Raw genomic sequence first — 17,896 nt, forward strand, 5'->3', positions numbered from 1 at the left:
GTCCACATCATATACATGTAGCTACACATAGTCTATTGGCCATTATGTCTGGTTATAACTAAATAAATAAAAATTCCTTTAATTACCATAGCACATTTGCTGCTACAAGCTTCACAATGTGCAAATGATCACCGGGTCCACCATTTATTACAACAGTAATGGTCCTTTTCCATCGGTGGATCGTTGGAAAGAAGAGAAAGACTTAAACATATTGTCATTCTACATTAGAATTCTTTATATCAGTGTGTGACTATAAAGCTGAAATAGGCAAACAACTTCCTTTAATTCGTGGTTAGACCTAACCGCAGAGCATTCAGCGGAAATCCCCTCGAAGGGACATAATATTGACAAGTCAGACACACATGATCACCAACCCAAAGGTAATGATGAGTTAATTTAATGGACAGAATTTGATTCAAGAATGGCTCGATATATTTTCTTCTCAGTCAGGTTTTGGTTAAGACGTTCTCAAGTCTCAGTGACGCAGCAATTTTTAAGAATATTCCATGTTTTCAATCGTATACCACACTGAGAAGTGTTTTCAGTTCCTTGGGTCATGTGGATCCTAGTCACATGCTGTGGTGAGAAAGAGAAAGAGAAAAGAAAAACTGATGATATAACAAGAGAAGAAAAAACAGGGGGAGGGCTGATGCTAAGGTGTCGTATACACACAAAAGCAGGAAGTGATGCCAAACCCAGACAGAAAGAGAGTGACAGAGAGTGGAATTTGCAGAGCACATACGAAAGAATGAAGAAAATCTAGACGGCAAATAAAATAGTGAAGAAGTTAAGAACTTGACAGTCGAGTAGGTGGAGCTGGCAAAAAAGGAGGAAATTACAGTAAAGGCATGCAAAGAAGAAAAAAAGAAAGCAAAATGCAACAGTGATGAAAGAAATGGACTAGTCTTCATCACCCAATCATAGTTATAATGTGCATTTAGTTTCCTGTCAGTTAGCAGCGGTAAGTAAACATGAGGTGTAAAGAGAGAGTGAGAGAGAGAATGAGATGGTGTGATGCTGCATTTTACTCAGGGGTCTTTTTCCGTTCTCTTTATGTTGCTTTGTTTCTCATTCACAGTTCGTGAGGTGTTGGAGATCAGCAAGTGTTGGTCATATGGTGCTGTGCTGACTGCTTCATCTGCAGTGCAGTAAGTTTTAATCTTATTCGTATCACTGCATGGAAGAACTGAGATTTATAGCTCAAAGCAGGAAAGATACAGGGATTATGCATCCACAGGTTGTAGTTGTTCTCACTTCGCTACACGGAAAAGTCTTTCAACGATGATTATGAAATATTCATTCAGGTTAAAAAAAAACTAGAGAAAGTAAGCTTATTTAAGAAAGTACACTGAGGTATGTATGTTGAAACATTTAACAAAGCTATAAAAGAAGAAGTGTTTCAGGCCGATATTTCCTGTTCTGTTTTGTCTACTTTTTGCTTTTAGCAAAAACAAAAGCCCTTGGGCCCCTTTTTTGGGAAATGTTTTTTTCAGAATCCAGAATAAAGTCTCAGAGTTCATTATAGAGTTGTTGTGGAATCTCCAGCTAAAGTGTGAATGATGTGAGTAAGATGAAGGAAGAGCTTTGTCTGCCAGGAAGAAGTAAATATCAGCTGAACAGTCGCTGATGTTCATATGATGCATGTGTGATTCAGTTGGATTGTGATGACAGAAAATGACTCATGCTCTTGTGTGATCTTCCACAGTGATTTGATTCTGTTTTCTAAAATCAAACTCTGGAAATATTTTTGAATATATCTGATTTTTAATAAATCAGACAGGTAATTTATGTTGTGACATGTTCTCAGCATGGCGGACAGGGCCGGTCAGAGGGACAGAGACAGGTGTGATCCTGAATCAGGGATGTCGACGGAAAACTCCCGAGTGCACAGAACAAACGGCAGAAAGTCCACATGGACAAATGGTATGTAGCACTCACATGACACGTCCTGCTTTGGGAGTTCCCAGCTCTGAGGTGCAACGGCTGTAGAAACTAGTGTTAAACTTCATGGTTTTCAACAGTTTCACATTAATTCATTCGTTTTATATTTATGGAACAAAATAATTTAGGTTTTAAAGAGTCTTCTCATTTCTAGGAAGAAAAGGACTTTGAGTTCTCAATACCATGAGCTACAAACTCAAAAGCAAGGATAATAATTATTGTAGAAAAGTCAGTATCAGTATTTAGGAAAATATTCAGTGCCTGTCTACCCGTGTAGTGACCCTAGTAGTGATCTTACATGTTTAACAACCAGCTATTTAACTTTTTTTTTTAATAAATGTTCATTGCCTTTGTGAATAATTTTATAACACTCAACTGTTTCTTAACAACATTATGAAAGGAAATACTATGTGTTAAGCGTTTACACCAAAAAGAGTGGATTTGCCTCATTACTGATAATAGCACAATGTGTCACAGACCTGTACTTAAAAAAAAATAAAAAAATCTACACATTTTGTTCACACAATCATTTCATATTTATTTTTCGACTCACATTTCTGTTAAAGAATCACAGAGTTAGTTGAATGAGATAAAGAAGTCACACAGTTTAGAGCTGTTTTAAAGTAAGTGATAACATCTCGCTTGTGACTTACATGACATTCAATGTAAGTGGAAACGGAGAAAAAGTTTAATAAGTCATTCGTCAATAGAGCGACTTCAATTCCCTATGGATTACAAGGAATAAAACACTTTGGTTTTATGCTGTTATGGGAAAATAATAAACTTTGGTGTAGTAACAGTGACACCATCGCACCACCTGCCGTCGTTTAATTTCCTATTTACACATATAGTGTCGTTTTATACAATGTATGTAGTTTGGTCGAAGTTGAAATTTGAATTTTCTTCTCGAAGTGAATGTCCATTTTCAATGTCCCCATGTGTGTGTTTTTATCAGGTCAGTGTATAGTGGCCACACCCGCACCCTCTATATTAACACCAAGCTTCGACCTGCAACTCTGCAGGACACAGCTGGAGAAAGAAGGCTTCCATGTTAGTATTTTCAAATGTCTGTTCTATAAGATCGTAAACAAACAACCTCAATCTAGGAAGTTTTAGCAAGTTTGATCCCAGGCCCAAATGTGGCCTGTTGCTTTTATATATATATTAGAAACAGTTAGATAAAATATGAGATAATCAACAGAATGATGTTTAGTCATGGCTACAGACAACATGGGAAATTTCCAAAGCTGGAAACCACTAAACCTGACTATAACATGGCATGTGGTAGCCTAGTGGTTGAGGTGTCGGGCTACCAATCGGAAGGTTGTGAGTTTGATTCCTACGTCCACCAGGTTCCCACTGCTGGGTCCCTGAGCAAGGCCCTTAACCCTCAGTTGTATAAAAATGAGATAAAAATGTAAGTCGCTCTGGATAAAGGCGTTTGCTAAATGATGTAAATGTAACATCGATATATAGACTATGTTTGGACCCCAGTTTTCAGGGAAATAAATGTTTCCCATATGCAATATTATACTGTATATTACAATGCCAGTATTCTCTCTGTTCTAACAAGATCCCTGTCGAGGACTTTGAGACTCCTCTAAGAACAGCGCTGGAATCATCTTCCATCAGAAGATACTTGTTCTTCAACTCATCTCTGTTTCATTTCATCATGGCCCCGGTAAGAAGAAAAAAATGTGTCTTTTTACAACTCCATTTTACCAAAGTGTTTGGTAAAATAGTATGAAATATCTGTATTTACAGACATGTGAAGAAAAAAGACAAATAAAAAAAAGTCATTGTGCTTTCCAAGATGGCTGCCTTTATAACATTGCAGTGCTCAGCCACACTGAGTTTTTGTTCTTTTTATAGACTGCTGAAATTCACACTGTGTTTCAAATCGGGGAGTGTGTGAAACATAACTGAAGAACTGTAAGTGTGTTCAGAGAGATCAACGTTGTGGGAAATCGTTTCAGATTTGCATCACATTAGCCTCGAGTCTCCAGAGCAAAATCTAAAAAGAAATCAAACATTGCACACCAAACATGTCTTGTCTTGGGTGAATGTGGTTTTAGATTAACAGATGTCTAGGCCTGTTCTCAGCAGAACAGATCTTAAGAACTGGGTATGATCCATGGTTATGCAACTCGCTGCACTGCTGTAACATAATTCACTTAAATGAATCATGATTCGTTCAAAACGACTTACAGCTCATTCTTATAATTCATAATTCTTTCATGTCTGTTCTGGAGCTTGCTGCAGTTATGTGGAATTTGCAGAAGTGAGAGACTTTCATATTTCTGAAGGTCACGGTGTGTGTGCATTTGTGTGATGTGAATGGTTTCTATCTGCAGATCATGTACATGGTGCTGTGGTTTGCCATGTACTCCAGCCTGCACAGTTACCTCAGCGAGAGCGTCATGAAGCTCTGGGTTCTGTGTCTGTGTGTGAGCCTTGTTGTTGTCGTCATCACCGTCGCCATCGTCCTCATCTTCCACTACAACAACAAAGAGGCAGGACATTGTTTTGTTTATATGCCTTTACCCTTTAAAAGTGTTTCTCTTACTATATTGCAATACTCCCTTGCCTATAGATCAGATACAGCTTGTATAGTTTGTAAGCACCGATTAAAGACTGCTGTTGTGATTTCTGGCACAGATCAATGTGAATACTGACGTGCGTCTGGTGCGAGTGAACGAACGGCTCATCAGGCACAATCTGCTCCTAGGGGTAGCGGACTGGATTGAAAAGTGCACTGGAAAAATGCAGGTAACGTTCAGTTACAAGAGAAAACCTAAAAAGTCAAGTGACTGTGTTTTAGCTATGTGCTCTATGTGTGGGTTTTGTTTCATCAACTGAAATTATGGATCTGTTACGGAAGGGAGTGTGATTCTTTTTAAACATTACAGTACCTAATCATGAAAGTAGAGTTACATACTGTAAGATGTTCACAAGGATCTGGATGAGCAACTAATATGAGTTAAATGTAACAGCGGTTAGTGCTTAATACTGCACCATTATGAAAATAGTGTGGTTATATTTTGTTCCATAGTGGTGGCACTTCAAGTCACCACATTTGACTTGAACCACGGACTTGAAATGAATAGATGAATCTCTTCCAGTCAAAACAGTCTCAAACCCTGTAGCTAATCTCTGTCCTCACAGTTTTTTCAAGGCTCATTCTCTCTCTCTCTCTCTCTCTCTCTCTCTCTCTCTCTCTCTCTCTCTCTCTCTCTCTCTCTCTCTCTCTCTCACACACACACACACACACACACACACACGTTTTCTCTCTCCCTCAGCTTTGTTGTGTGTTCTGGGATTTGGGTCCATGTCTGCAAACCTTGAGTGAAACTTTAGAGGAGCTGGATTTGATCAAAGATGAGATAAAGGTTTGTAGATTTGTACTTCTAACCAACATTACAATCCTAACATGTTCTTTCTGTTTAAGAAGTTTAAGGCAGGACCTACTGTATATACAAATAGTGTTGGACATACACAGACATACTTACATATGGACATATGCTCAGTTATTGAATATGAACATTTTCACAATTATAAAAATTAGGAAACAAATCTTTTTCCAATTTACTCTCTAGAACAAACTGAAGAAGAGAATGTCCCACCTCACTGTAGTGGCTGAAATCCCACCTCCTGAGCCTGATGCTGGAGTGATCATTGAGGAACCTGATGAAGAACAGCTCTTGCTGGGAGGGGGCAAAAAGAACCACGCTTCAACCAAGAAAAGAGAAGAAATTATACTGACCCAAACATTTAGCCTGTTACCAGACTTCACCCTCTCATATCAGGTAAAGAGGTGCAGAGAGAGAGATGTTCATTTCCGTGTTTCACTTATGATCTTGATTATAAATAACACCATTGTCATAGCAAGCAGAAATCACTGAAGTGAGCGAGTGTGTAGGTGAACGTGAGACATTACCCAGCTGCTGCTAAGCTGTACTTAGCTTTTCTATAAATAAAAATGTCCTGTACATTGATGTGAATAAGAAAGAAGCAAATTATAATCTGAAAATATGGTACAGAGATAGCACAGTTGTGTAGAAGGTAGTATTGGTGCCGATAAATGTAATCTTGAGGGCCCCTGGTTCTAGCTTGGGTTACCAAGGTGTACTGTATATGCTCTCTGAAACCATGACCTTAACGATGAAGTGTTTACTGAAGATGAATGAATAATACATTATTTGTCCTCATGGTTGACTTGTTTGTTTGTGTGTGTGCTCCCAGGACATTGCAAACCACCTTTTGATGATATACAGTGCCGTCTACGTGAAGCTGCTGGTGTCAGAGAGACTTCCCAGCTCCTCAGTTCACCCTCTAAATTCAGAGAGGAATCACTGCACAATGGCATCACTGTGTCTTTGTCAGTATGTACAATACAAACTTCTGCAGTAGAGAGACTCAAACTGGGAAAGACTGCCCACAATGCATTTCTGTAGCACTCTCTGTTCTTTATTAAATTATTTTTTTAAGCTGCTTTGTGAAATACATATATATTTCCTTATTTTAAGTGGTGCATTGTGATGTTATAGCCTGGGTGTTACATAAAGGTTGTGTAAGAGGAGAGAGAGAGAGAGAGAGAGAGTCACTGATGCATTTCAGAGATTATGCTCAGGCTGTCAGTATGAATCAGAAAACGAGTCATTGAATCTGTACAGAACTGCATGTGGTGGAAAAAAGCTTATTCTAATTCAGCAGAGCATATGACAAAACAGCTTATTAGAGAACAAGGGAGTCTAACAGGGCAAAAACGAAACCAGCACAGTGCAATGTTACAGCAAAAAGGATACCAGTAATGCAATGTAAAAGCACATGGATGCAAGGATGACAGTACAATGTGTTTCGGTGAATAATGCAATAAAATGTTACAGCAGACGAAGAATGAAAGCACACTGCGGTATTACACAGGGCAGGAATTAAGGCAGAATAGTGAAAGGTAATACAGGACAGGGAGGAAGCCAGTATAGTGAAAGGTAAAACAGAACACACAGTGAAATGCAATAGCACATACAAGAAGGCAGTTTAGCAAAAGGCAATACATTACAGGGAGGATGCCAGTATAGTGAAAATAGAACAGGTCAGGGAGGCAAACCACACAGTGTAATGCAACAAAGCACAGGAAATAATGCAACACTGCACAATGCATTTTAATACAGCATTGTGTGATATACCTCAGGGAAGAAGGCAGCACAATGTAATGTAACACAGCACAGTGTAATGTAACAAAACACAATGTAATATAACAGCACAGTGTAATGTAACACAGCACAGTGTAGTGTAACACAGCACAGTGTAATGTAACAAAACACAGTGTAATATAACACAGCACAGCGTAATGTAACAGCACAGCGTAGTGTAACACAACACAACGTAATGTAACACAGCACACAGTAATGTATCACAGCACAGTGTAGTGTATCACAGCACAGCGTAGTGTAACACAGCACAGTGTAATGTAACAAAACACAGTGTAATATAACACAGCACAGTGTAGTGTATCACAGCACAGCGTAGTGTAACACAGCACAGTGTAGTGTAACACAGCACAGTGTAATGTAACAAAACACAGTGTAATATAACACAGCACAGTGTAGTGTATCACAGCACAGCGTAGTGCAACACAGCACAGTGTAGTGTATCACAGCACAGCGTAGTGCAACACAGCACAGTGTAATGTAACCAAACACAGTGTAATATAACACAGCACAGTGTAATGTATAACAGCACAGTGTAGTGTATCACAGCACAGTGTAATGTATCACAGCACAGCGTAATATAACACAGCACAGCGTATTGTAACACAGCACAGTGTAATGTAACACAGCACAGTGTAATATAACACAGCACAGTGTAATGTATCACAGCACAGTGTAGTGTAACACAGCACAGTGTAATGTAACACAGCATAGCGTAATGTAACACAGCACAGCGTAATGTAATACAGAACAGTGTAATGTAAAACAGCACAGTATAATGTAATACAGCACAGCGTAATGTAACACAGCACAGGGTAATGTAACACAGCACAGCACAGCACAATGTAACACAGCACAGCATAATGTAACACAACACAGTGTAGTGTAACACAGCACAGCATAATGTAACACAGCACAGTGTAATGTAATACAGCACATCGTAACGTAAAACAACACAGCATAATGTAACACAGCACAGTGTAATGTAACACAGCACAGTGTAGTGTAACACAGCACAGCATAATGTATCACAGCACAGTGTAGTGTAACACAGCACAGCGTAATGTAACACAGCACAGTGTAATGTAACACAGCACAGCGTAATGTAGCACAGCACAGGGTAATGTAACACAGCACAGCACAGCACAATGTAACACAGCACAGCATAATGTAACACAACACAGTGTAGTGTAACACAGCACAGCATAATGTAACACAGCACAGTGTAATGTAATACAGCACAGTGTAATGTAATACAGCACAGTGTAATGTAATACAGCACATCGTAACGTAAAACAACACAGCATAATGTAACACGGCACAGTGTAACCCAACCCATGCTTCAACCTTTAATCCACATTGATGAAGTTGGCAAGTGAATGTTTAATGAGAAAACGGTCATGGTGAAAGAAGAGGCAAGAATGTGAGCTGGAAAGACAGAAGCATGTGATGGAGGAGCCAGCGTGAGACCTGCTTAAACGATCACAACGATGCTGTGTCTCGTTGGGGGGCTAAATGACCATCTGTGATCGGGCAGACAGTCTGGCCAGCCTAGATTGTCCGATATAACTATAAATCTAATTCAGATGCTCTCCCAGTGCTGCCTGACTCTTTTCCCCCAGAATCTGAATATTTTCAATAAAATGATGTCCCTGAAGATTAAAAGGGAATATGGACCTCTTACTACACAGTAGAATACACAAGCATTTCTCAAATGCATAGTATTGAACATAGTGACAAAGAAGTGAGACAAACTATTTGGGGAGAAAAAAAAAGGAAAAAAAAAGAATGATGGAAAAAAACAGGTCATCTATAAATAGCAAGCACATGTGAGATGCTGGAGAAAGAGAAAGAGAGAGAGACAGAGAGAGAGCGAGATAGAGAGAGAGAGAGAGAGAGAGAGAGAGAGAGAGAGAGAGAGAGAGAGAGAGAAGAGGCGAGACAGAGACCTGCACCACAATCCATTCCTGCAGTGTTTTTTTAATTTTTAACAGGATTCATACACAATAAAAGGCATGTAAAGCATGATTCAACAGAATAAACCTTTAAAGCACAGGTACACAAGTCATTGTTCAGGCTTTATCAATAAGCCACTGGCCACATTTACAAGCTCGGATAAAATCATCTTAAGAGAGCAGAAACTATAGGGGGATCCATACTTTTATTTCTTTTTTTTTTTTAAGCAAAGTTATCTGTAACAATACAGGACCAGATTCATATTAAATTAATGCAGAAAAGCTTTTTTTTTTTTTTTTTTGCTGGAGTTCTATCTAGGTACCAAGAACCCACAACACCAATACGTTGCACTGGCAGCAGATAGATAAATAATTAGAATACGAACAGATCTTCTGTTTAATGCATTAAGAATCAGAGAACCACTTGGGGGTGATTTTATACACAGCCAAAATGTTAGGACTCCCCACAGGTTTCTTTTTTTTATTTTTTATTCCATAGTAGATAAAATAGGTACGGCGATACATCTGTGTTCACTGTGCATTTACATTAAAGCTCTTTATCTAAAAACGGACATATTTAAGAAAATAAAAGAAGAAAATAAGATCACGTGATATAAAGTTGGGAAAAAATAATTAAATACATGAGTCACAAAAAAGTGGACCAAAGCGTCACAGGCTCAAGATTTCCAACCGATTGTGAACCAATTTTCAGATAGTTAATTTGTCTTGGGTTTAAATTAAAAGCACAAGTACAATCCCATGAACCAGCCTGGCAGCTCATATCGACACACATGCCCATAGAAAAATGTAAGGAAAGCTTTAACCTGAAGCTCAGTAAATTTGTTAATAGTAGAATATTTCTAATGTCTTAGTGGTAGGCAGGTTTGCAGGACACCTGTGATGGGGGTTCGGTTTCCAGTTCTCTCCCTATGCGAGTCCAAAACATGCATTGCAAGTTGATTGGCATCAATTGTCCATAGTGTGTGTATGGGTGTGAGTTTGATGGTGACCTGCGAGGGGTCGGCACCCCATCCAGCCCTGAACTCCTGTGATAAAGGTTCCCTACAACACGGTGTAAGATAAGTGGTACAGAAAATGGGTGGATTTGTAAAGTGAATTTGTTCATTCTGGTGAATAAATGAGCAAGAGCTTTTTTATATATCAAAAGTGGAGATGGCAAACATTACACCTGAAGAGTTATCTAGTTCTTAGATAACAAGCGTGATATTTTTGACAGGAGGTTAGTGTGAAAGCTGAAGCTTTAGAAGCCAATCCGTTTGTGCGGAGAGAGCCGGGCGGTCTAAAGGAATAAAGCTGTGGTCTCTTTAAATAGAGAGGAAACAAGGGTTAAATAACACTGCAGCACTATCGGTGGGGTAGTTGAATGGCATTGTGGGTAGTGTAGGAAACGTTAACCCGTTTAGTTCATACAGAATTTCATTTCAAGTTTTTCAGGGAGGATTTTTCCTTTAATAGGGAAATTCACAAGAAGCTAAATCTAAGAGAATATACATAAGGCTCATGAGCTGTGTGTTTTCAGCCAGATTGGCTGATGGGAGGTGTATTTGTGGAGTCCAACAAACCGAGATAATAGAACACATTCATTTGCTAATCACCTTACACAGGTGTAAAAGTGACATTTACAACAGAAAGTGCTGATTCACATTAATGAAATATATCCTCATCAACCTGTATGGCTTTCAGCAGCAGCACCATAAATGTTTAGAAACAGTGAGGACTATGCAAAATGTCCTGTCGCTGACAATTATTTGGATTGCCAACAACCCCAAAAACCTCCCACCCTCCCGTGTCACTTCACTTCTGTTGTGAAGCAGAAGCAGCTGAGTAATAGTAACCCAGCCTGTGTGGACTTGACAGTTTCCTGAATTTCTGAAATTATCGGTGACAAATCTCTTGTGGCTATGAGTGTAGGACAGGAAGCTTTCAGGGGAATGAGCCTGAGACACAACAGAACAACAACCCTGATGAAAGCCCCTCCGCATTCTGCTCGGAAGCAGGAAAATACGAGGCGGATAAAAGAGTAAAAAACACGGATTCTATTTATTTTGATCGATGCTATCGATTGATCCTCTTTCTTTAATTAACGTAGTGCTTACAAGGAATAAGTCTGTTAAAAATCTATCGTTTCAAACGTTTCCTACACAGAAAGGGTATTTTTTTCTATTTCTTTTTTTTTTTAACTTACCCTTAAATCCTGTTAACTGTTCACACCTGGCAAACAAACCAGAAGGAAGGCAGCAGCATTTACACCCTCACAGTGTATAAAAGTGCGTGTAGCAACATGCTCGGCTAAAAATACGCTGCGATATGAAGTTGTGCAATCCGTAATGATCGTATGTAATCGTTAAACAATAAAAATAATTCAGTTCAGTTCAACAATAAAGCTATGGCTAAATAGATTAATAAATATTGAATAATGAGAATAATAATAATAATAATAGTAATAAATACTTAGATGAATGCACAAACAAATTAATAAATAATGTATAATACATTACATAAAGTAACATTGCCACACAATAATAATAATATATCTTTCCTAGTTTGCCATGAGGCAGAAACACTTTGAGCGCGAAAAATATTTGTAGCCGTCATAACATTCCACCGAGTGTGTAAAACAGAATAATTTCCGTCAGCAAAGATCCATATTCTACTTAATAAACTTATACATCTTTTTACACTGACTGTAGTAAAAGTCTACTCTATTGTTATTCAACCGAGTAAAGAATGATTATCGCTTCTGCTTAGCTACAGTACCTAACACTTTTATCTTACAATACGAGTAAATAATAGCAGATTGCTTGACATAATCATTTCCGTCAGCGTCAGGAAATGCTTTACTTCTATTGTACGACACTGTACCTAAACAGATTAATGGCACGAATCGATGACAGAATGGACTGAACACAAACACGGTGTGTAACCAATACGTAAGACGAGTTTGCTTGGAGATTACTGAAGTGATTAGCTAAACGCATTAGAAACCATGGGAGTGATTTGTTCCCAGTTCCCATCAGCGATTATTTAAGAATGTAAATCTGTGCCTGTAAGCTAACACAGTAGCAAATGATTATTCGCTTTAGGTTTGTGAGTGACTGTAGCAGTGAGTGCGATGTGTGATGATCAGGGAGCGCTATGAGCAGAATACCGGCTGTACTGCCTTCAGTCCGTAGCGTGGTGTGGGTTGTAGGACGAGTTTTTACGGTTCCCAGTCTTCGTCGTGGTGCTGCGAGGCGATGATCACCACCACTGTGAGGATGGTGCAGAGCACGATGGAGGCGATGCCCACCGCCAGGCTGATGAAGGAGAAGTTACGTGCCTCACGTGACGCGATCTCTGCCGACACCATGTCACCCCGAGCGATAGCTGTACGCACCTAACGAAGAAGAAACAGCCTCTTCAGAAAATGGCAAAAATGCAATTCGACTAGATTACCATGTGCTCAGTTACTGAGTTATTTCAACAGTGTTTAGTTAGATAAAAACACAAGGGGTAAAATGTATTATTTATTATTTATTTAATACCCGAGCTGAGATTAACACCGTACGCTTCTTCTAGATTTAGACTAACGCAATCATTGTCATTCCAGGGGGCCGTGTATAAAGATGTTAGCATTAATGGCTAATTTAACAGTTATCCTATCTCAGGGGTGTCTTGGTTGTCTTCTAAATTGCTTTTAGGGTAATGAAAGGATTTTACTCCACACTTAAATAGCCTTCATGAATTACTGTAATGTGACCGGTTTAGTCTTTATGCTTGTTTACACTTTATTTATTTATTTATTTTATTTTTTACAAATTTTATTGTTTTACCTTCAGGGATGCACTTTAAATTTAAGCTTTAATTAGCTACAGTTACTGCTGATGCTTTCCTGAAAACAAAAAGCTGGAGAGTTCAAGTTTATTGTTAAATTAAATTTGTAAGTCGTGCATGTTTGTAAGAACGAGCGATCAAACGGCGCATGTACAACACGTGCACTGTTTGGCGGGTTTAAGTGATTATAAATGACTGGATCCTGAATGTCGTGCCTCATAGGTAATGTTTTAGAATATAAGTATATTATTGAAATGAGGTTAGATAATCACAAACCTGTGAATTTTGGAAAAGCCAACATGCATAACTCAATAGAGTTGTACAGTTTGATGTGTGATAAAGGTTCACCCTGATGAGTGCTTAATATTCAAATGAATTCACGACATTTGCATGGCCGGCTCACCTGCACGGCTTTGATGATGGCGATGATGCCTGTGGGCCAGAAGCAGCAGATGGTGGTGAGCACAGCGATGGGCAGGTAATCGTGAGGGGGCCGCCGTGGCTCCATTAGAGCAACTCCAGGGGGCATTTGCATTGGCACCTGCCCTGGCGCAACACCTGCATGGGGTGTACCATTAGGCATGTAAGGCTGTCCCTGGGAGAAATAGACACAGGGATGAATATTTTCAAATGATTTTGACAGAGAACCTCAGGGTTAAGTCAAAGTCATAGTCGTTGTCTAGCAGCATAACATTCAACTGATTTTGTTCGAAACAGTTGTACATTTAAAAACTGCTATGAATTTACTTTGTTCCAGTTGTTATGGTCCTCTATACATTATGATTTCACAAAAGAATGACATACTGTTTTGTTATACCAGTTGAGGCCAATGTATGAAACCGGCCCTGACTCACCCCTGTTCCAATGGGATACACAGGTACGTAAGCAGCGCAGGGCTGCAGTTGGAGTGGATATCCGAGCTGCAGGTAACCCATGGGGGGATGAGGCACCGAGCCACCGGGCCCGTGCGTCTGGACCGTGTAACCGTTAGGAGCTGCATGACTTGGAGGGTTTCCAGAAGGGAAGTGTGTCTCCTGTAAATACCCTTCAGAGCCAGGCGGAGGAGGAGGAGGAGGGTAATTAGGCTGGGGGCCGCAGCCAGGTGGAGGAGGCATGTTGGGGTCCTGCGACAGGTAAGGTGGAGGAGGCATTTGGTTCAGTGGTTGAGTCATGGGCTGCTTTCCTGCTGCCTCCTCATGACCTGCCATCAGACGAACACAAACGTGTGCAAAATGTCTTTAATATGTGGTTATTAATACCTGTTTTTCCAAAAAAAAAAAAAGTTGACTGTTAAATTTCACTTGTATTCCATTCACTTGTAAAGGCCAGACTCTGCCTCTCAGAGGTCAGCTTTGTGGTCAGTGTGGTTTAACAAAGGTCCTGGTTTGACATGTTGTGTGGTTTTGAATCTGAAAACAGAAACCTTAAACCTTAGATTTGTTTCCTAAATAACATAAATAGCAAACATCATTAAAACAAACATCAGCCTTAATAACCATATTAGTTTAATTTTTACACTCTATACTCTATATATTATACTATTATACTGAAGTGTTGCATCAGTATATTTAGATAAGCTTGCTTCCATTTTCTGAAGTACCTCAGGATATGGAGTGTGTTCGTAGACACAAAGCAGGATGATATGAGTGACCTGTTAATATTAATTACTCAGGGGCATCATGGAACATTTTGTTTAGCTCTTCTTATGTTTCCCTGGTTTATAACGTGACACACTTACAGTATGTTAAAAGCTTAAACTGAAAGACTCGCTCTTTATAAGGTTGGCAAGTTGATTTGAAATAAAGTTTGTTAACTAGATACTTTCGTTACCTTAAAATGAACCTGGTTGAGGTTTGGTTTGGGTTAAATTCTGTTTAGTCAAGTTTTTTTTTTTGTCGTCTACATCATGCCAGAAATCGAGTCTGAAGTCGTTTACAGCATCTTGGGTAAAAGTCAGTCATCTAGTTTTAATCATTTGTTGCTTGTTCTAGGTGTTAAATGTAAGATGTCTCTATCAGGTTAGTTGTGGGAAGGTGCTGTAGTTCCTTCTCTTAGTATTTTCACAGCTTGCTTTGCTTTGATTTCCATCATTAAGTCCTGAAAAACGTCGATCCTCTTGTGTCGCACACACAGTAAATGTACATCACATAGTGTCGTTATCGGTTGCCGGGCAATGATCACGGTAATGTTATCAACATCACCAATTAGAACAAAAATGATCAGCGGCCCTGAGGTCTTGACACAGAAACCCGATCAGATCTGCAATGTATGTTATCAGGATCGTACACAAACCAGCAGAGAATCTCATATAAGACCTATATAAGAAAAGAGAAAATGGTAGAGTGGCAAAAATCCTGGCTCTATAGAGAGAAAAGCATGAGAGGTTTCTCCGTCGTGCCATCGCTCTGTAGTAAACGCTGCTGGATTTAAAATAAATAAATACATTTTCATCTCGTTCACAGGAAACGAGGAACGACAGACACCTCGTCATGTGAGACGGACGCACAACATGCACAGCTGCAAAATGGGAAGCAACACACCACAACCTGTTATTTTCGCTTTAACAGCAATAAATTATTGGGTGAAATCTGTGAATCTGTGAACACTACAGCTTTAAAGATTAAATCAATGCAGATAGAGGACGTGTTGCAATGTCACATCAGGCTCCTGTGTGCTTTTATTCTTCCTGTTCGGTGTTTTTCTTCATCAACACTCTTCATCAACATTCTTATTATTATTATTATTATCATTATTAACATCAACAACAACAACAACACCAATATGTAATATTGCATGTAAAATAGTAATAAACACACTAGTATATCCATAGAAAAGCCACAATTGCATTAAAAGCAACTTGGACAACATCATATGAATCTAATTTCCCTTCATTTCTGTTGCTTTTCTCCAATTCATGATAGAAGAAAACCCTTAAAATACACCAGTTATATAATAATAACTAAACACAAAGGGATGTTTTTTTTCTGTGCAGGTAGAAATGCTTAGAAATATCAGCAGATCTGTTTAATACAATTATACACGCACAAAAATGGTTTCTACGGTAACGGATTAACGTCAGAAGCCACAAACATAAAGAAATAGATTTGCCTTTCTTAATAACAATCGTTTTTTTCCGAACACCAAACTGCTACATCTTAGAAACATAGTGCACTTCGTAGGGTGCACGAGCGCTTTACCGAGAACTCGATGAAGTGCGCCTATGTAGGGATCATACAGTAATTTGGAATACGGCCGCCGTGAAGCAAATGTATTTTTATTTTTATTCATTTAATTTATTTATTTAAACAATTTTTTTAAGTAAACATCCACTTTCGGATATTTAGTTTTTAATTGGGTATAGCTTAAGAACAAATTCGCTTTTATATATTTTTTTAATTCCCATTTTAATGTTAGAGTACGGATTATAAGTCCGTTATGAGTGTTTTTATGTTAAGAAAATATAAAAAAATAATAATGATCAACGACACGTGTAAATAAATAAGAATAATCGATCGATCTTACCGTGTTTCGCCGATGACATCACGTTGAATTTATCTGAGGTAAGGATTCTTCAGTTGGAAATACGCCAGGCGCGCGTGCCCTTTGTTTAATTTTTTTTTTAAACCGTTAACCGTTAAAACGGCTGCAGAGTCCTTCAGGCTATCAGAGCATCTTCACATAAAACAAACAATGTGATCTCAGCTTTTCTAGTCCCCTGTTTTAGGATCTAATACAGAATCTTTGTAGGTGCCAAGTGTATTGCACTGGATTTTCCCCCTCAGCATGTAATAGTGAAGCAGTAAGCTACATGTAGGGGAAAATGGGCTCCTGTCAGAGCATCGCATCACATCACACTGAATTAATCACATGCACGGTGTGGATGTCTTAAAGAGACACACAGGACTCTATCTTCAGTCAAATATACACAAAAAAAACAAAACAAAACATAAAAAAAATCATACAAATAACTTAATATACCACGTACTGTATAGTTATCCCATCATTACTCGTGACCATGGCGTCATAGATAAGCCATGGCTTCATAGATAAAGACATACAGATACATCTTATCTGCATCTCATCTGACAAAACCATTATCCATTTTACTACCCTGCTGTAAACTCCAGGTATGTCTCTGGACAAGCGATTGTAAAGTAAACAACCAAAAGTTTGTAGGCACCTGAACGTCACATTCAAACTCCATGTGGTTCTTCTGTTTAAAAAAAAGTTTGACGTACACATTTGTGTCAAGTGTCTTTATATGCCGTAGCTTTACAATTTCCCTTTCGCTGGAACCGAGAGGCATGAATCAATCAGTATTCCAGAAAGACAATGCCGTCCATGTCCACGAAGACATGGTGTGTTAAAGTTGGAGTGGAAAAACTCAAGTGCTAACTCAAGTGCCAAACTCACTGACCACTTTTGGGATGAACTGGAACACATGACTGCACCCCGGGTCTCCAACTGTGACCACAAAATGAACACAAATTCCCACAGTCACGTTTCAGGATCCAGTGAAAGTCCTTCCCAGAAGAGTAGAGCTTATATTATAACTCTACTCTTCTTATAGAGTCTACTCTACTCAGCCAGTGTCACATGGGATTGTTCTGAATGAAGCCACCTAGAGACTGTCATGCCTTCTTTTGAACCAATGTTGTGTCAGTCAGCTGTATGGTCTGGTCTTTATCAGCAATCAGGTCTGCGTTGATCTCAGAGTTTACGATGACCCATTAGTTGATCAGGAGCTCTCGGTTGCACTATTATAAACTGTTATAGAAATGACATTATTTACTGTATAGTGTCACCCAAATGATGTGTTCCCTTCTGAGCCTGGTTCTTCTCAAGGTTTCTTCCTCATGTCCTCTCAGGGAGTTTTTCCTTGCCACCGTCACCTCTGGCTTGCTTATTAGGGACAGGGATAGATAAATAGTATATTAAATTTTAAGTTAATCTTTT

General features: G+C 39.0%; 2 protein-coding genes across 2 annotated transcripts; one reads left to right on the forward strand and one right to left on the reverse strand.

Moving 5' to 3' along the window:
- Window positions 1–556: 556 nt before the first annotated feature.
- Window positions 557–6,433, forward strand: LOC113634767 (transmembrane protein 268). The gene is made up of 10 exons (XM_047816102.1): window positions 557–581; window positions 1,079–1,148; window positions 1,808–1,923; window positions 2,897–2,991; window positions 3,515–3,622; window positions 4,296–4,454; window positions 4,600–4,710; window positions 5,241–5,330; window positions 5,538–5,747; window positions 6,184–6,433. Exons 1-10 carry the CDS (start codon window positions 557–559, stop codon window positions 6,349–6,351), a joined length of 1,152 nt encoding a protein of 383 aa, XP_047672058.1. The 3' UTR covers window positions 6,352–6,433.
- A 4,857-nt stretch (window positions 6,434–11,290) lies between these two features.
- prrt1 (proline-rich transmembrane protein 1) lies at window positions 11,291–16,794 on the reverse strand. Its single transcript, XM_027133911.2, has 4 exons — window positions 16,463–16,794; window positions 13,795–14,141; window positions 13,344–13,535; window positions 11,291–12,503 (listed from the first exon to the last, which is right to left on the reverse strand). Exons 1-4 carry the CDS (start codon window positions 16,479–16,481, stop codon window positions 12,327–12,329), a joined length of 735 nt encoding a protein of 244 aa, XP_026989712.1. The 5' UTR covers window positions 16,482–16,794; the 3' UTR covers window positions 11,291–12,326.
- Between the last annotated feature and the right edge of the window lie 1,102 nt (window positions 16,795–17,896).

The sequence above is a fragment of the Tachysurus fulvidraco genome, chromosome 7, assembly GCF_022655615.1.
Source record: "Tachysurus fulvidraco isolate hzauxx_2018 chromosome 7, HZAU_PFXX_2.0, whole genome shotgun sequence".
In the NCBI taxonomy this organism is placed as follows: Eukaryota; Metazoa; Chordata; class Actinopteri; order Siluriformes; family Bagridae; genus Tachysurus; species Tachysurus fulvidraco.